Source organism: Prenolepis imparis, unplaced genomic scaffold (assembly GCF_030444845.1).
Source record: "Prenolepis imparis isolate NDT839.2.m4 unplaced genomic scaffold, iyPreImpa1.0 SCAF_7, whole genome shotgun sequence".
NCBI lineage: Eukaryota > Metazoa > Arthropoda > Insecta > Hymenoptera > Formicidae > Prenolepis > Prenolepis imparis.
In genome coordinates this window covers 476,773-496,337 of record NW_028141165.1, presented here as the reverse complement: position 1 = coordinate 496,337, position 19,565 = coordinate 476,773, and the positions used below count along the sequence as shown (strand labels likewise).

At 26.5% G+C, this 19,565-nt stretch overlaps 1 protein-coding gene across 1 annotated transcript; it reads left to right on the top strand.

Annotated features, from left to right (window-relative positions):
- The first annotated feature begins 7,260 nt into the window (after positions 1-7,260).
- LOC145938363 (uncharacterized) lies at positions 7,261-19,143 on the top strand. Its single transcript, XM_083041884.1, has 4 exons — positions 7,261-7,429; positions 10,479-10,841; positions 16,762-17,124; positions 18,032-19,143. Exons 1-4 carry the CDS (start codon positions 7,375-7,377, stop codon positions 18,337-18,339), a joined length of 1,089 nt encoding a protein of 362 aa, XP_082898010.1. The 5' UTR covers positions 7,261-7,374; the 3' UTR covers positions 18,340-19,143.
- Positions 19,144-19,565: the final 422 nt, after the last annotated feature.

Sequence of the window (19,565 nt, the reverse complement as noted above, 5' to 3'; positions counted from 1 at the left end):
AAGCAGTGGTATCAACGCAGAGTACTAACGCACATGAAAATGTAATATCAGGAACGAAATAATACGTAACACGGTTATGTAATCTGGTGCAATTAAAAATCAGGTACTCTATGTATGTCAAAGAGATAATATCGTAATGTATGGCGGTTTTTTGCTCGGCCATGATCTTATAACCAAGACAACGATGATCTTATAATCAAGGAACATTATACATTGTAATTGTTCATTGTGCTTTAGCAGTTAATAGATATATCAGTCTTACATAGCACATAACATTCGTTTAAGATTCTTAACATGAATGTACGTGTGATGTATTGTATGATATAAATGGAATATGCCCTTGGATTTTGGCACATAAAAATTACTTCACGTAAAGCTATTATTAATTTCTATTTTATTTATAGATTGTGTCACTAATATATATAGGATGTTAAAAAAGTATCGCATACGCTCAACGCTATTCGATAGAGAATAAAAATTTAAGAAAAAATGTCTAATACTATCTTTCGATGCGATGAATAGTTTCGCTGCAATTAATTATTGTAATTAGTCAATCAGCACGGAGCTACAAGAGAAACCAAACGATAGAACGCGCGAAGTGGGAAAGAATTTTCCGAAAAAATTATTTAAAGAGAAACAGCTTGCTCAAGTGCGAATTTGGCCTCATAAAATTTATTTTAGGTCTCATTTTTTAAATTCAGACAAGGTGAAATTATTCATAGCATCAAAAAATAGTATTAGACATTTTTTCTTAGATTTTCATTCTCTATCAAATGGCGTTGAGCGTATGCGACACTTTTTTAACATCTTGTATATACACACATAAAGTGAAATATATTGTATTTTATATTAGAAAAAACAGCTAATAGAGCATCAAATTTGTTGTAGACGAAACAAATCATATGATTACCTTGAATAATCTAAAGTAATTCTTTAAACGAATTTTCGATAAAGCATGAATGAAACTTGGTTTATTATATAAATATATATATTTTGAGTCAATTTTTCAATAATGCTGTATAAAATATAATACAATGATAATGCAATGTTTATATTTATGAGAAAAAGCAAATATTGTCATCAACTGTTGACTTTGAATATGTTAATGTACAATTTAAAATAAATACGCACTATATATATGTATGTACATGCAAATAAATATAAATAATACATTCAATTATAAATATTATAATAGATTATATATATATACACACACACACACATACAGGGTGGCCCACATAAAGTGCTATACAAGCTGTTTTCTCCGCCACTGCTAGAGATATTAACTTAAATTTTTTTTAATTAAATGAGAGGTGCCTAAAAGATGAAAAAAAAATGTTAGAGGCTTTTAAGATACAAAAAGAGGCTAATTTGCAATTAGCAGCTACATATTTTTTTAAAAAACAATTATGTGTTTTCTTTGCACTAATTGATATCTCTCATTATTTTGTGTATAAAAGTATTAAAGTAAAACCATTGAAAATGAATATTTTACGAGATATTTTATATTTTATGTAAAATTATGTTACATTAAAGTACAAAATATCTCGTAAACTATTCATTTTTTGATCATATTACCCTAATAACTTTTTATGCAAAATATTGCGAGAAATCGATTTATGTAAAAAAAACATAGTGGTTCCGTTTAAAAAAATGAAGGAGGGCCCCCATCTTGTTCCTTAAAGGCCCCTAACATTTTTTTTCTCCATCAAATTTTCAGGCACCTTGTCCCATTTAATTAAAAAAAAATTCGAGTTAATATCTTTAACAGTGGCGGAGAAAACAGCTTGTAATACTTTGTGAGCCATCCTGTATATTGTATATATATGATTTCTCCAAATAAATTAATTTTGCAAAAATATATAATTATATCAAGAAAGTGATAATTAAAATTAAGAGAAATTTAATATTTTATTAAATATATTATATATAAATAAATACGTATACATATATATCTTTGCTGATTTTGAATATGATAGATATACTCTTCCTAATTTAACTTGCTAAAGCAAGTTAAATTAAAAATCTGATGTAACGGTTACGTTTAACGTTGATATATAGCTGCGTTATGATATATAGAAAAACTGGTACATACTGGCTCGTGCAATTTCGCTGTTCTCATTAAAATTAGCGAAAGTAGCAAAATGTGGTAACTAGCGACGCCCGAAAACCCACGATCCGTATCGTACGAGTCACACGTACGCCAATCTTGATATAAGACTGTAGCAGTGAGATCTGTAGCAATCTTAGACATCAACTTCCTCATATATATATACACATATATACGTACATTTCCTTCCTCTTTTTGCTAATATTTTAGTACTATACTATAATGTTTATGCACCGTGCATGCAATTTTTTAATCTAACAGAAAAATAAAACTTATAAATAAACAAAGAAATTTTCTAAATTATATCGCTTCATATTTTGTAATATTTTGATTTATAAGTTTCAAAATGTATCGTCTTTTTGCAATTGATAATCAAAAAACTTTCTTATATAAATATATGTAGAGAGAGAGAGAGAGAGAGAGAGAGAGAGAGAGAGAGAGACGGAGGGCGAGAAGAGAAATGGAATGAGATATCTCTATTTTCCGAAAATTAATTTTTTAACTCTTAGAGTTATAATTTGTCATTAAAATTAGATAATAAGTTAACTCAACGCATTTTTTAACAGTTTTTCTTTTCATTTATTATTCTCTGATGGATACGCTTCTTTCTTTCTTATATATGCAACACTCAGAGATGCATGATTAAGCAGCTGTTAAGGAAAAAATATTAACGTTATAATGTTAATATTTTCCTCATGTGATTTTAACAGATATTTTGTTTGGAAAATTATGCGCGTACATTTAGCAAATAAAGTCATGCGGTCATGCATGGAAAAAGTCACGTGTTTAAACCGTACGTGTATTACGTAAGCTCATTTATCACATAAATATAATTAGCGTGATGATGATGCATGATCATTTTGAAAACGTACTTTCGTGAAGGTGTCGCATTTGTCACAATGCCCGGCCGATGTCACAATACTGTGGAAAGTTCGGTATACCAACATGGTCCACTGCATTATACTCACACATACAATCATTATACAGTGTGACAAGACGTGGCACTTGCTGCTGCAGTGAGTTGAATGTTTGCTGCGTAAAAAAAAAATTACCCGGCACCATTCCTTCCTTCGTCCTTGCTATTTAATTTAGAAGAAGTGCATACGTCACAACAAGTCGCCAATAGATAGTTGAAGTAACGAGTCGTGTTATACTTTATTATATTACGCTATATATTATGCCAAACTGCGTGTATGTAAAAATTTAAGAGACGTAGTAGCGTCTCCACGTTAAATATATGTACACATACATATCAAATAACGATGTGAATATTACCTTCACTGCATGAATATCGAGCATTACCGCTCTCTTTATCAGAAATTCTTACGTCATACATACTTTCGATTAACATATGTATATTTCAAAAGCTAATATCGTAATAATAAAAATATCTCGAGATTTAGCGTGACGGACATGAGCATTTTGTCATTTTTTCATCAAGCTTTTGTGTTTGCACGTACATCGATCTTGTCTTTCAAGTCATGTTAGCAATTGTAGTATGACAACAAACGCGGTAGAGCCTTGGCATTAAATTATAATAGCATGACAGGAATTGCTTTCGTATTAATTTACAAGTTGAAGGTATAATATTTTTTTATAATGTTCGATTATATCGTGCTAATTAATGCGATAAAGAAAACTGAGCATATACTAAAGTTTGAAAATAATATATTAAGATATAATTTTTTTAAAAAAGTTTTGTTTTTAAAAATTTTTTATTAATTGATTAATATTCTAGTAAGAAGAATATTACGTAAACTATACTTTATATATTCGTCACTTTATTAATTTTTAGTTATAGAATCTTTTTCGCATCTTCTTGTCTGTAAGATTTCTGCATTTAAATTGAACATCATTATGAACTCAACGTAAGAGCCATCCTGTTGGACCACTTGTGTAACTTCTTTGCATTTCGCAGTTAAAGATATTCAGCGGTAAAAGCCGCTCATCATTATTAGCAGAGGGGAAGCGCATTGAATGCAACATTGACATATCGAATATTAAAGACGAAATAAAATCATAATATAATTGTGTACGATTCATAGCGCAATTATATATATCGAGAGTAGTCATTGATAAATTATTTTTTGTATTGATTGTCGGCATTTAGACAATTTTAAAATATTGTATATAATACTTAAATCAAATATACGATGTGTGCATTTGTAATATTATATTTAATCTAATATTATATACCCTATTATATAAATACAACCAAAGAATATGAAAAAATAAATCAAACAAATTTTAATAATATGATAGATTGCATAAAAATATTGGATTAAAATAATATTCTCCGTTTGACTTTGTATATGCAACATTGATTTCTGCACTGCAAAATGATCAATTATTAACATTTAAATTGGCAAGTATTTTGCATAATAGTTGCACTGTATCACATGCATTATAAATAACTAGTTACGAGAGTCAAGAAAAACAAATAAAAACGTTGTTTTAATCACTAATTACTTTGCGCGGGACAAAAAACTTCCTCATGTAATCACAATTAACTTCAGAAATCACATATGTAAGAAATTCTGTGTACATTAAAAGTCGCACATCACACTGTTTGCCTCTGCTGTTTACATGATCGCAAAGATTTTATAACGTATCCTTAACATTTTTGTAAATTATGATACAGATATTTCAAAAATAAATTATATGTGTATAAATATAAATATATACAATATTTGTATAAATATAAATATATATTTATATATATATATATATTTATTAAATAAATTAATATACAATATAATAAATATATATAAATATATACATAATCTTTATACATATGCTATCTCTATATATTTGTCTATAATGTCCTAAAAATTATTATAAATAAAATCTTCAATGTCACTTAATAAAGGTAAGACATGAACATCATGCATGTATATTTATGTATAAATCTTCAAGTTTAATTGATTATATATCTCGTCTGTAATTATTGACATCCGTTATTGTAAGTATGAACATACAGTGAAAAAAAGCATTATTTTTTTATAATGAATCACATGTATAATAGTTACATACTATTATAGTGATATTCATCGCTGTGTATGCTCGGTATTTTCTTTATAATCTATAATTATTTATAATTATTTTTATTATCTATTATTATCTGTTATTATCGAAATTGAGAAGAATGCGGAAATAAAATTACAAATTGCGAAAATGTGCAAACACAAATCTATTTACGTTATTTAAAAAAAAGTAAACTTAGTATTTTATTAACCCTCAGTATTTTATTAAACCTCACGTACTTTGACTCTCGTTGTTACCTCACCACTTTTAGACCTATTCTTCTCCAGTTTATATCTTTAAGACAAATGCATCAATTTAAATGTTTTTTTTTAATCGATAAATTTTTCGAAGATCTACAATATTGTTCAGGTTAAATTATTTTAAATTAAAAAGTGCAAAAGTTATTTAATAAAAAGGGAAAGCTTGTTTTGCCGCAAAAGTGAAAAAATTGTTTTTCTTCAAATTAACATAGCACTGACTAAAAAAAGATACGAGGGTTTTATAATACATCATTCAAAAAGTCAAGAGTTGTACTTTAAGAAGAAATTAGTGTTATAACAATTGGTTTTAAATAATATATTTGTTTTGCAAAGTAAAATTTCATGATTTTGAAGAAAATCGATCAAATATTTTTGTCTTCAAAAAATGGACTTTTCTTTAAAAATAATAAAACTTGCGGCCTCTGACATAAAATATAAATATGTAGAAGGATAACAAAATATTTTATATGGCTAATACAAAAGTTTTATATGGCTAATACAAAATGGCGGCTATGGAAAGGTGAAAACTCATGTTTTTTGTATAAAGTCGGGTAAAAATGTTGAATATATAGAATAAAAATTAAATAAATACTTTATTTATTAAAAAGGAAGTAGTTTTACATATGAAATGAAAAAGAAATTTATTGTGACCTGTAAGTGCTGCATATTTTTGTAGATAAACTTGGCAAACCGAGAAGAATCTTTTATAACATTATATATAAGATATATTATATCTTATATATATATATATATATATATATATAATATCATATATAATATACTAAAAATACCTGATGAGATAACGGCGTTACAAATAGCGATATTTGTGAAAATACAAAGTGTAAGCAAATCTTATAATAACAATGTATTTGTGCAATATAATGATATATAAAGGTATATAAGACATATATAATGATATATAAGATTTATATGTATACATATATATATATATATATATTGCAAAAATACATTGTTTTTATAAGATTTATTTACATTTTGTATTTTGACAAATATCGCTATTTCTGACACTATTAGCTCACCAGATACTTTTAGTCTCTGATACATTTTCGCATTCTCTCTCACAGCTGCTTCGACTGATCTGATTCTCGCAAGTGGTCAGACTAATACTAGAACCTTTAAACTTTTTTCCCTCCTAGTCCGGAGTTCTCCTCTCTGCGCGTTCAAAAAGGGCACGAACTTTAAAAACGTGCAGGTACTTTTAGTCCCCTGTCAGGTACCTGAGGGTTCTTAATTTTTTAAATTAAACATTTAAATCACATTAATTTAATGCGGACGATATTTGTCAAAGTAAACATTTATTATATAACATTTATTTGCATATATTGAAGTAAATAAGATACTTACATAATTTGTGCTTTATACACACGTGTCGAATAATTTTTTATTTAATAGAAAGTTTATATTTTATTTCGTAAAAGAAAATATTTTATACTTTAATTCATTTATTAATTCTAAAATCTGTTTAATTCTGTTAATGAGCATGAACATGCACGTGCATTTAGGGAAAAAATGAATGAGAGATTACAAGAAAAAGATATTTACTTGCATATACATACTTATGTATATGCAAGAACATATATATATATATATGTAAATCTTCTATTATAAATCAAGTTCTTTTCAAATCTAGAATTCTTTTTTTGTGATATCCTCCCACAATACATTTGCTATGTAATTATATAATCAGGCACAGAGTGAGAACACATAGATAAAAAACAAAGTGCATACGAAATTTGTTCTGCGCATGTGTAGAATAAAAAAATTAAAGATCTTAGGCAGAAGTGATTCACTTTTAATTGATTTCAGAATAGAGGGAGTATATACAGTAGTATATATATATAAGCTTGATTGCATTGCATTGATCAGTCTTAATTTATACTCGTCAATACATCTGTTAGAAATCTTTCGCTTTACGATTTTAAAAAGTACCACTTTATAAGAGAAACTGTGGTTTTGAAGATGTTTGCTGCAGTCTTTGCATTTGCACTTGCGACTGCATATGCAGCCGAAATTCGTAAGTAAACAAAAATATTTATTATATACAGATGTGATCAAAATTTTAAAAAATGTAGAACGATAATTTGAAATAGAAAATTAAAATATATAAGCTGTTTTATTGGATTGTAAATGGTTAATGTAAAGAAACAATTTATATCGGTGTGTTAATTAAAAAAATTATTTAAAATATTTAGTTAATTTTATATTTGAATGAACATGTTTAATATGTATTTCTTGTTAGAAACTTCAAGTAAACAATTGAAATAATTATTGGATAATAAAATATTGGAATACTATATATTTTTACGAATTTGTATTCATTTAATTTTTCTTTTATCTTCGTCTTTCTTCTTTAAGATTCGTTCTCATTTATGTTTTATTAAATTACAGTTATTTTTAAAGATTAATATTAAATAAACAAGAAAATATAAACATATTTGGCTTTGTATAACTTTTAATTTTAAACTTCTAATTTTTCTAGTATATATAAAAAATCTAAATATTATTTCAAATAAGAAAATTATTTATAAGTCTTTTAAGAAAAAAATAACATTATTTCTTATTTTCTTATTATTCAAATAAATATATATTTCTGCTTTATAAGAATTAATTTTTTTCAACTATTATTTTATTTAAACAAAATTATTTAAATAATTTTATATTAAATAATTTGCATTAAAAATTCTTATAACTCTATTGTCTTCATTACAATATATGGATAATTTTGGCTATATTTGTTTTATCATATTACTTGAAGATAAAAGCTTTGATCATAATTGAAAAGTATATCAGTTATAAAAATCAATTAAATATTATTATTGTTCCATTTTAACTTTGCCATCGAAATATCTCGTAAAGTCTAAAAGATACGAAAAAATGTTTCAAACAAAAGTTGTGTGGCTTCAAGGGGGACATAAGATAGTGGAAAAGATTTGACCTTGCATAGTCATTTGAAGGTCACGTGAAGGTCACCGTCAATTGCTTAAATGGAACCTACTACTTTTCTTTGCATATTCTTGTAGCTTATCTCGAGAGCTTTCCAAAACCCTATAGTAGGTTCCACTTAAGCAATTGACGGTGACCTTCACGTGACCTTCAAATAACTATGCAAGGTCAAATCTTTTCCACTATCTTATGTCCCCCTTGAAGCCACACAACTTTTGTTTGAAACATTTTTTCGTATCTTTTAGACTTTACGAGATATTTCGATGGCAAAGTTAAAATGGAACACCCTGTATATTAAATATTATTATATTATTAGATAAGGTTTCAGCGGGATTTATAACAATTATTTCATTTGTTTAATAAGCAATTATAGCAACTTTGATTTATTTCATTATATAAATTGCAATAATATTGATTATAGCACAATGGCAATGAATGACAATGCATATGCATTGCGTATAGAAATAGCGATAATATTAAAGATAATATTAAGGTTTTGAAAAAAAATACGCATGTGTGTGAAAAAATTTCTTTAATTATAATCTTGACGCGCTTAATCAAGGAAAAGTAGGCAAGTAATGTCGGTTTTGAAAAAAATTTCTTATGAATTTATTACTCGCGTGTTTATATTTTAATACTCTAATCTAAAAAAGGTTCACCTATAAAGAATTATTGAAACAATTATTTCGTAAAAATTTATAATAAACTTGAAATAAGCTTTATCATCAATTTAAATTATTTTTTTACATGCAATATACTTACAAAGTGTCTTCAAGTTGTATAATGAGAGAGAGTACAAAAAAATTTTAATCTCATTTTAATCTATAATGATTTATAAATCTACATAAAGAACGTTTAGTTGAGCAATAAAAATCGATATACAGCTGAGCTGTGAGAATTAATGGAGTGATTGGCAATATACGGCACGTATAATTAGCGCAAATTCTACTAGTTAATATTTATAAACAATTTTAATCTCATTTTAATGTATAATGATTTATAAATTTACATAAAGAACGTTTAGTTGAGCAATAAAAATGGATATACAGCTGAGCTGTGAGAATTAATGGAGTGATTGGCAATATACGGCACGTATAATTAGCGCAAATTCTACTAGTTAATATTTATAAATAATAGTTACGTGGTTTTAGACCTTGACGAGCATATTATATATTATTAGAATCACATGTATTTATTTAAATAAATCAATTTACAATTTACAATAGTCATATTGGCGGGACGTTTCGACACTCACTTGTGTCTCTTCAGCCGCATTCATTTAATTCTACAATACAATAGTTAATAAATTGCTTTAGACTGTATATTTTCATTAACTTTGAGTGTTTTATGTTAATGTGTTGGGTATAAACCCTTGAGATGTCTGTACCTGTTGTCGTTCGACGTCATTATCTTCTTTCGTTGTTATTTGTCCATAGATTCATAATATTTATAAGTTTGTATTGCTTAAACTGTGAAACCATTGAGACTTTGATATATATACATATTTTATATCAATATTTTCGATTTTAATTAATCATTTTAGAATACAGGAATACACGATTAAAATAATTTATTTTACATTTTACATAACAATATAATTTATTTATAACCTTCCATTGATACGATGATAGGAACGAAGATACACGGTGTGTAACTAATTAAAAACTCAAGCGGAAATTAATACAGAATGTATCATAAGTTTTGTATACATATATGTATATATAACACATTACTTATCTTTTACATATATGTATATATACATAGATATATAATTTAATGGCAAATTTTAACCGGTTATTCTTATTAAAAATATAATAATATAATGTAATATTCTCGATGTTTCTCTCTCATATACATTCTCTCTTTTTTCTTTCTTTCTTTCTTTCTTTATTCTCTGTTCCTATAGTATATTTTTTTAATATTAGAAAAATTTAAGATATAAATTAAAAATAAATAGCATGCGTATTATTATGTCAGCGCGTGCATTATTATATTCTAGTAGCATATTCTAACAATTGCATATTATTTTAAAATATAATTTGTAATATTTAAAGTTATCTGCCATAACAGTTTTTTATTCAATATTATAAGTTAACAGAGATGATTTAAACTCTTTACAGCCTCCTACATCAACGTGTGTGGCCGCAAGGATCCAAATCTCAATCAATGCGTCCTAGACAATATAAACAATTTGAAAGATAGGATTTGCAGTGGACTTACAGATTTGGGCATTCCACCGCTTGAACCTCTCAATATTGAAAAATTAGTTATTTCTGACACTTCCGACAGCCAAGTATATTTAAATAATGTACAGATAACGGGACTTTGTAATTTTACCATCAAATCTTTCGAACTAGATTTCGACAAGCTTGATTTGACATTTGATCTTTCATTTAACCGAATGTATTTAAACGGCACGTACGATATCAATGTACATATACTCGTGCCCATTGTTCATAAGGCACCTATTTATCTTACTACAGGTATCTAAAATATTAGTTTTGTATTAAATAAGATAGAAGCTCAGAGGCATTTGTGTGTGTGTGTGTGTGTAAAAAATTCAACGTGTGTAAAAAAATTCAAAAATTCAAAATTCGACAATATTTCAGTGATAATCAAATTATGTGTCTTTTTACAGATTCCCCAAAGTTTCAGGGAACTGCACATGCGAAAATGGCAAATAACAAGGGCAAACAACATTTGTATATATCGGAACTGAAGGCAAAGATCCAGATCAAAGAATATGAAGTTAAATACGATATCAACGAAAATGATCTAAATCAATTAGACCAAGTTCTTGGCGGTCTCATAGGCAGCAATCAAGAGGAATTTATTACACGATTGATACCATCATTAGAGACGGAGATCTCCAAATGGCTGATCAATATTTTAAACAGCTTATTTAAAAAGTTCTCTTACGATGAGCTTTTCCCGGATCGAGAATAAATCACCTAATACTTTAACTTGCAAAATCGCTGTGTGCACTGCGTCCAATTAAAGAGTAATCGAAACAAAATACAATATTTACAATATTTTGAAAAAATTAGCGAATTTTATTTTCGCTAGATTAATAGAAGAGCATATATGGTAATATAAACATTGATTGATAGCGCAACGACTCTAAGATGTAATTAGCTAATCGAAAATTGTTCGTCTCTATATTTTTTTTGCATATAAGGATTTTGCACTAATACTTAATACAATTACTAATATTTAATACAATTTAATTCAATAATTATTAAAGGGTAAATGTGTAAGAATATATTTTATTATATATATATATATATATATATATATATATATATATATGCATTCGTGTAGGTTATTTTTTTACACGAAATAAATGCATTATTATAATAAGCTAATTTCTACAATACAATATATTAAATATTGTATATTATTTATTTGAATTATCTTGCAATATTAAAAAAAAACTAGCAAAATAAAATATTATGTCACAATATGAGTGATGGTTTTAATAAAAAATTTTTTTAAGATGTAATTGAATATTTAAATAAAAAATACGCATGATTTACAACGTATTCAAATCGAAAAAAATCAGTTAAAATCATTTCCTTTGTTAACTGCTTGATATCTGATTTCTAATCTAAATGATATCGATTTAACTTTATTAATCGTATACTATAGATGTCATATACTGCACAAGCGCGAGGGAATGATAATATCAAAAATAAAACTGTCATATACTGTCTAGTATTTACTAGCATCTTACGCATTACTGTAATCAAAAAGTTAAAGATGATATTTAAATGATTGCAGATCTTTCTCTTTTCCTCTATTTTATATTAATTAATTTGAAAAAAAATTTAATAAAGCTTTAAATGATTTCAAGGTTCAAATACTAGTTTTATTGAAATCTATGGATATTATTTAATCGTTCTTTCAACTGTTCAGCTCATTATAATTCTAAATCGAGCAAGAAAAATGATATCATTCTTTTATGCAATCTTCCTTTTATTTGCTTAAAATCGCATTCTAAAAAATTTGTAAACTCGAAGTATATAACGTAGTTAAAATATTTTAACTTGATTAGAATGTTAGAGCGAGAGAGAGAGAGAGAGAGAGAGAGAGAGAGAGAGAGAGAGAGAGAGAGAGAGAGAGAGAGAGAGAGAGAGAGAGAGAGTGTGTGTGTGTGTTGATAATAAAAAAAACCTTATCTATATACTTTAAAACACACGCATATATGCGTGTAGATAATTTATACATATGTTTTTAGTGTACTTTTATTTAAATGTGTAAATTTTATCTGTTTATTATTTTTTCGAGATTTTTAATCAAGCTTTTCTTCATATTTTTCTCGTTTATAAATTTTCGCATTCTTTAACATCAATATTGATTGGAGAGAAGAATTGTATTATTAGACGATTTATATAATTCTTTTATTTATATTTTGCAGCTACAAGTATTTCAGTAATTGCCGTTTCTTAAAGGAAACATTGATTGCAGTATTGTGATGTAATATCGACGTATGAAGTATCAACGGGAAAGCGAAAGGTGCTAGCATACGAAATATGCGCAATAAAGTTTAACTATATATACAAGATTCTTCAACAATTTTCTTCTCTGATTATAATAATGTGTCTTCGTTGGCTTTTTATCTTTTTACTTTCAACATTGTTTTAAGAACACAAGTTTGTAGTGAAAAACGTGCTTATTACCATATTATTGTTATTTTTATTTTTACTCTACTCCTTTATTCATACTTGTAAATGTATATTACAGCACACTTGATAAGGACCGAAACGGTCGAAACGTTGTGAAAAATAAAATTGAATTTTGAAATAGAATTGGTCGATTAAATTACTGTCATTTTTTATATATACAAGTTTTTCACAAGTTATTTTAACATACATTTTAATATGTTATGCTTTAGTCTACAATGTAAATTTCAGATTACGCATCGAACGCACTGCAAACATTGCATCACATTAGCATATCCTGATGTTTAATTTGGAGTCGTATACGTTAGGCAAAATGTCAATGTCATCAAGTTTCAGAATTTTTGTTAATTTTAGAACGATTTATAAGCGCGATTGAAGCTGATCACATATTGCTATATCATCAAGAATTTGCTCGTTATCTCACTACGAGTCAATAATATCGATCATCGATTTATCTATTATCAATTCTCATAGCTTAGCTAATATAAATTTTCACTTGCGATTTTATTTTATTTTTTAGCATCAAGACGTGAAAGAATAAAGAAATCTTACATTCTCTGTCAAATTTATATTTGCACCGATAACTATTTATATATAAATATTTATTTGATAGTAACATGCATAGTGTAAGTAATCTAATCGATTATCGCGTGCGTGAGAGGCAAAAAAAAGTTGTTTAAATTAATCATTGCAGAATGATAAACTTTGCGCATATGATGCACAAGATGCAATCTCACGATTAATATCATACATTATTTATGAAATCTTGCGCATGTTTGCATTTGTGAAAAAATTCTAATACGTTCTTATAAGAAATTATACCACAGATATACTATTTAAGAAACAACATAGATTTTTCATTTCCATTTAACGTTTAAAAAGAAAACTTTCTGTTCACACACAATGGCACAAAATTCCATTTATAGTATTATACAGAAAAGGAAAACATAGCGCAGACACGATGGCGAATTATCATCGATATCTTTGAAATCTTATATACCCGAATATTTCAATAAAGATTTTTCAACACAATACAAATGTACACACATGTATTTTTATACATGTGTGTACATTTGATAAATTTATGTTTTATCTACATACATCTCTTAATTATCTAGTAATTACTGGTCTAAGTTATTAGTAATAATAAAATTAAATTATATAATCTTAATTACTAAGATTAATTAATAAATCTTGAAAAATCTGATTAAAGAAAAAAAACAAGTTACATTTTTTACGACGCAATTGCATTACTTACAAATTTGCTTAATATAGTGCTATTATATCTTCTTTGTCATTTGTCTTTGTTGTTATTATTAGTTACATGAAATTGCGCACAATTAACTTGAAAGAAAAAATAAAATTAGCCATTTATTTATTTTTGTAATTTTCAATAGAAACACTTTTCGAATAGAAGAATATTCTTTTTACAAATATTTAGTCGTACATAGTCGTGATATTTGAATAAATTTTTATTTATATGAAATAAATAAATACAGTAGAAAAGGTATGTATATCGATTTAGAGATCGCATCGATTGTTACGTATGAATCAGTTTTTATCCGAACAAACTCTTATTATCAATTCAATTAAAGAACATGTTTTTGTTTGTTTCTTATTCATTATTCGTAGAATTTACCTAACTCTGCTAGAAACGAATATGACCATGGACTTAGAAGGAATGAATCATGGTCATAAGAAAAAAGAATGGTTACTAACTCGATAAAAGGACATATAAAACAGTATATATATATATGTATATATATAAGCTTGAGCAGTGCGTTCAGATCAGTCTTGATTCACACGTTGATCAGTGCGTTTGAATCAGTCTTGATTCTCTCGAGTGCGTTTGAATCATTCTTAATTCTTACATTTACCATTCTTTCATTTTAATAATTTAGTTTTATATTTTAGAAAGTGTATTTCGTGCAAAAAAATTCTTTTGTGAAAAATGTTTGCTGCAATCTTTACTTTCGCGCTTTTAGTAGCATATACTGTAGCAGAAATACGTGAGTAAATAAAATTTGCATATAATTTACATATTTCTATCATGGTATGCGACATGGTTTCTACTATACTATTCGTAAAGGAAACTTATCACACTTCAAGTAAAATGTAATTAAGAAAATATATCGATAATATTATTTCTTAGATTATTTATTTCTATAAGTAATGAGAAAACTTTACGAGCAGATAATTTTTTTTACGAATATTAAGATATAACATCGATTACGAAGTATATTTTACATGGGTAATAACAAGTAAGACTTTAAGATAAAATTTTATTCGTTATTTCAAATTATTATATGAATTTTAATGTGTTTCTGTATATTCTGACTCTTTAAATGTTTTTCATATTATAAAAAATAAAAATTGTAAACAAAAATCTGTCATAAATTTATACATTATCTAAAATATGCTTAAAATGTAGTACGATAGCAAAATTACAAATAGTATGCTTTCATAAATTTAATTAAGGTAATAGTATCAAATATTGATTTTGACGAGAAGTTTTTATCGTACGTGTTTATTATATGACACATGTATGTTAAAAAAAAATTATAAAGAATTTTTGAAAAGTGACAGCTTAATTTCAAATTTAGCTTATTATGATTGCAATAGATGTATTTAAATAAATATCAAGTAAGAATCTTTATGATAATGTGATAACAAAATTGAAAAATGATAACAAAATAATTAAAAAATTTGTTTTTATTAATTATTTTGTTATAAATTTATACTGCTCATAAACTAAATTATTTATATATCTATATCATAATTCTATTAAAATATTGTTATAAAAGATTTATTTTTGACACTCTTTTAAAAAAAGAAGATTTGTTATTGACTTAAATTTTATAATATTATATATCTCACTTACTTAATATTATATCATAAATAAATTAATATTAGCAGTTGCACCACAAATGTTATTTTGAAGTATAATTGTTTTATTCAAACTTGTTATATACATATATATATATATATATATATATATATATATATACACATATATATAATACAGGATCCCATGACTCGAGGTCCATACATTAAGGGCGTGTTATTGAAGTCATTTAGAGTTGCAATTGTCTAATTAACATATGTTCGAAAATGCTTCCTAACAGAACTGTAACTATTGAAAGTTGATGTGACTATTTGAAATATTTTCTGTTAGTGTGATATTATTTACATTTTTTGTCAGTTAATAGTCTATATAGAACAATCTCGCAATAGGAATAAACTTTGGACAGAATTATGGATGCGGCGACGCAAATCAGAAATTCTCCTGGCACGGTGGAGAGAGCTGTTAAATTACTTTTACGCAGAGCAAGATTTTGCATCTCTAGGAGATACCCTAATTTTGAACAGAATTTTTAATACATTTATAATTTTTAATAATTTATTAAATAAACAAGTTAAATTTAATATCATTTTTTTTTCTTTTTTTTTCAAATATTCACATCAATTTTTAATGGTTGTAATTCTGTTAGGAAGCATTTATGTACATATGTTTATTAAACAATTTCAACTCTAAATGACTTCAATGACACGCCCTTAATGTATGGACCTCGCGTCATGGGACATCCTGTGTATATATATATATATATATATATATATATATATATATCATATATATGTCAGATATATATATATATATATCTGACAGTATTACATCTAAAATTATAAATTATCATAATAAGATTTGATTTAAATTTTACAGCTTCTTATATTAATGTATGCGGTCGCAGAGATCCAAATCTCGATCAATGTATTCTAAAGAACATAGACAATATCAAGTATAAGATTTGCGAAGGAATCCCGGAATTGGACATTCCACCCAACGATCCACTCATTCTTGAAAAATTAGTCATTTCCGATACAACCAACAACAAATTATACATGAGAGATACAAAAGTAACGGGGCTTTGCGATTTCACCATAAATTACTTTCATTTAGATATTAATAAGCTTCACTTTGATGCTAAACTCTCATTTGGACGGCTTCAAATGAATTCCACATATGATTTTGACATACGTATACTCGTACCCATTGTTCAAAAGGGACTGGTTTACATTACTACAGGTATGTAAAATATAATTGATTTTGTAATAGAAAATTTAGAGAAAAATCTATTCCAACGTAAAAAATTCAAAACTCGATTTTACTTCACCGCAATTAAAACATATATTAATATAAACAGGGTTGGGCAGATATGTATCTTAAAGTATCTGAGATACGTATTTAGATATGTATCTTATTTAAATACAGTATTTAAATACCGAATAATCAAGTATCTTGAATTTTGTAATTAATTATTTAATCTAAATGTATCTTGTATTTAAATGTATTTATGTAATTACATAATTATTATCCCGCGTGTGCAAAAGGCGTTTATAAAATTTAATACTAGTCTATGTTCTTCTACGCTCCTGTAGAGAGACTGTTTTCTTTTACGGGATTTATACATTCGTCTACTCGTGATCTTCTATCTGACAAAATGTTTGAAACATTGGTATTTTTAAAAGGCAATAAGAATTACCAAAGTTATAGTTTGTAGTGATGATAAATAAATAGAGTGTACTGTATTGAAAAATCTATACTTAAATTACTATAATATATGCTATTATATATAATATATAAATTATATAATATATGCTATTATATGTCTAATATTATTTTAATTATTATTATTTTATGAAGTTTAAAGTTAAAATAAATAAACTTATCTTTCAAAGTGCTGATTTTACTTTTGATTCTATTTTTACATACAATTCTACTTTCAATATATAATCAGAAAATTTAAAGAATAATTGTATTTAAAAATATTTATAAATGTATTTAAATACAATTAGTATTTAAATATATGTCAAAACCAAAGTATTTAAATAGTATTTAAATATATATCAAAAAGTATCTTGTATCTTGTATTTAAATATTTTGTTTTGAAGTATCTGCCCAACCGTGAATATAAATATTTATTTTTTTGCAGATACCGTCACAGCAGACGCAGGCATTGATTTGAAAATCATCACTAGAGGCGGAAAAAAATACATGTATCTATCGCAGATAAAGATCAACGTTGATATCAAAAATTACAATGCTAAATACGACTTGAACGAAAGGGAATTTAGCCAATTGAACGAAATTATTAACAATTTCATAGGTAACAATCAAGAGGAGATTATTAAAACTTTTAAGCCGGCATTAGAGGAAGTAATTTCCAAACGAATTCTATTGGTTTCTAACGATATAGTCAAACACTTTACTTACGAAGAGCTCTTTCCGGATAGAACATAAATCGCCTTTAAGTTGCATTATCAAAAAGTTGCTGCTATGTTTAAATTAAATAATAATCGCAGTAAAATCTGTTAGAATATTTTTAAAATCGGCGAATTTTATTTTCGCTTGATAATGAAAACAGATAATTGTTACTTATTAACAGATTCGGACGAAATCATAATTAATTGAAAATAATTTACATTTTATATTCATTTTGTGTACGATTATTTTGTGTGTCCAAATGTACGATGCAACAGTTACTAAATTGTGAAGAAGAAATATTCAAATTCATATTTTTTTGAAAGAAAAGAAATGTACAATCCCTGGTAGAAATTATTTATACCTTGTTGGCGCCACGACACTTGTCAGCATCATGCAAATTTGTTACGCCACAGCCTTAGTGAATTGGAAAGATACATATCAGGGTCATGGTTGCGCCATGACCCTGATATACATATAAATGGCGTGGCATTCACTTTAAAATTGAACGGGCGCGGGTCTTACTGGCACCATGTTAACATCATCTTTCCAAAGTTGTGGCGCCAGCGAGCAAAACGTGACGATGGATTCGAGGATGGCGCTTACCAGCGTACCATACCAGCTCCTGAAATGGCAGTATGGCATGCCGATCTGTGCTATGCAAGCCCAATCAAAATTTCTATCAGGGATCGAATTGAATTTTATTGCTGCTTCTTTTCCACGATTTGCTGATTTGGTGTCTTGTTATACTTACTTCGTATTATTATTATTATATACATATAAACAAATGTCATCGCGGAAATTGTATATTTTAACAGTTCAATAAGTAATAATTATAAATATTATAAGAATTAAAATAATATGAACGATTGTATATGAAAGATTTGATTATGGCGTGTTGATATTAATTAGTTTTTAAAGAATATATAAAGAAAATAATAATATGTCTGTCTCTATAATTCGTGCCGATGTATGAATATACATACTTTATACTTTATAGTATAATATATTATTTTCTTATTAATATAACGCTATAAACTTGCTAAAAATAATAATTGCTGTCGTTTTGGTGCGTATAAATAAAAAAATTTACTTATTATAGATGTTTTCTATAATATATAAAATTACTGCAAATAAATATATCTACCACATTATGTAAGATTTTTTAAATAAGTTACAACTTTATGAATTAAAAGAATATTATAATGCAAAATAATCATAAATAAATAAATCAATAAATATACATGATGAAAGAAAAAGTATAC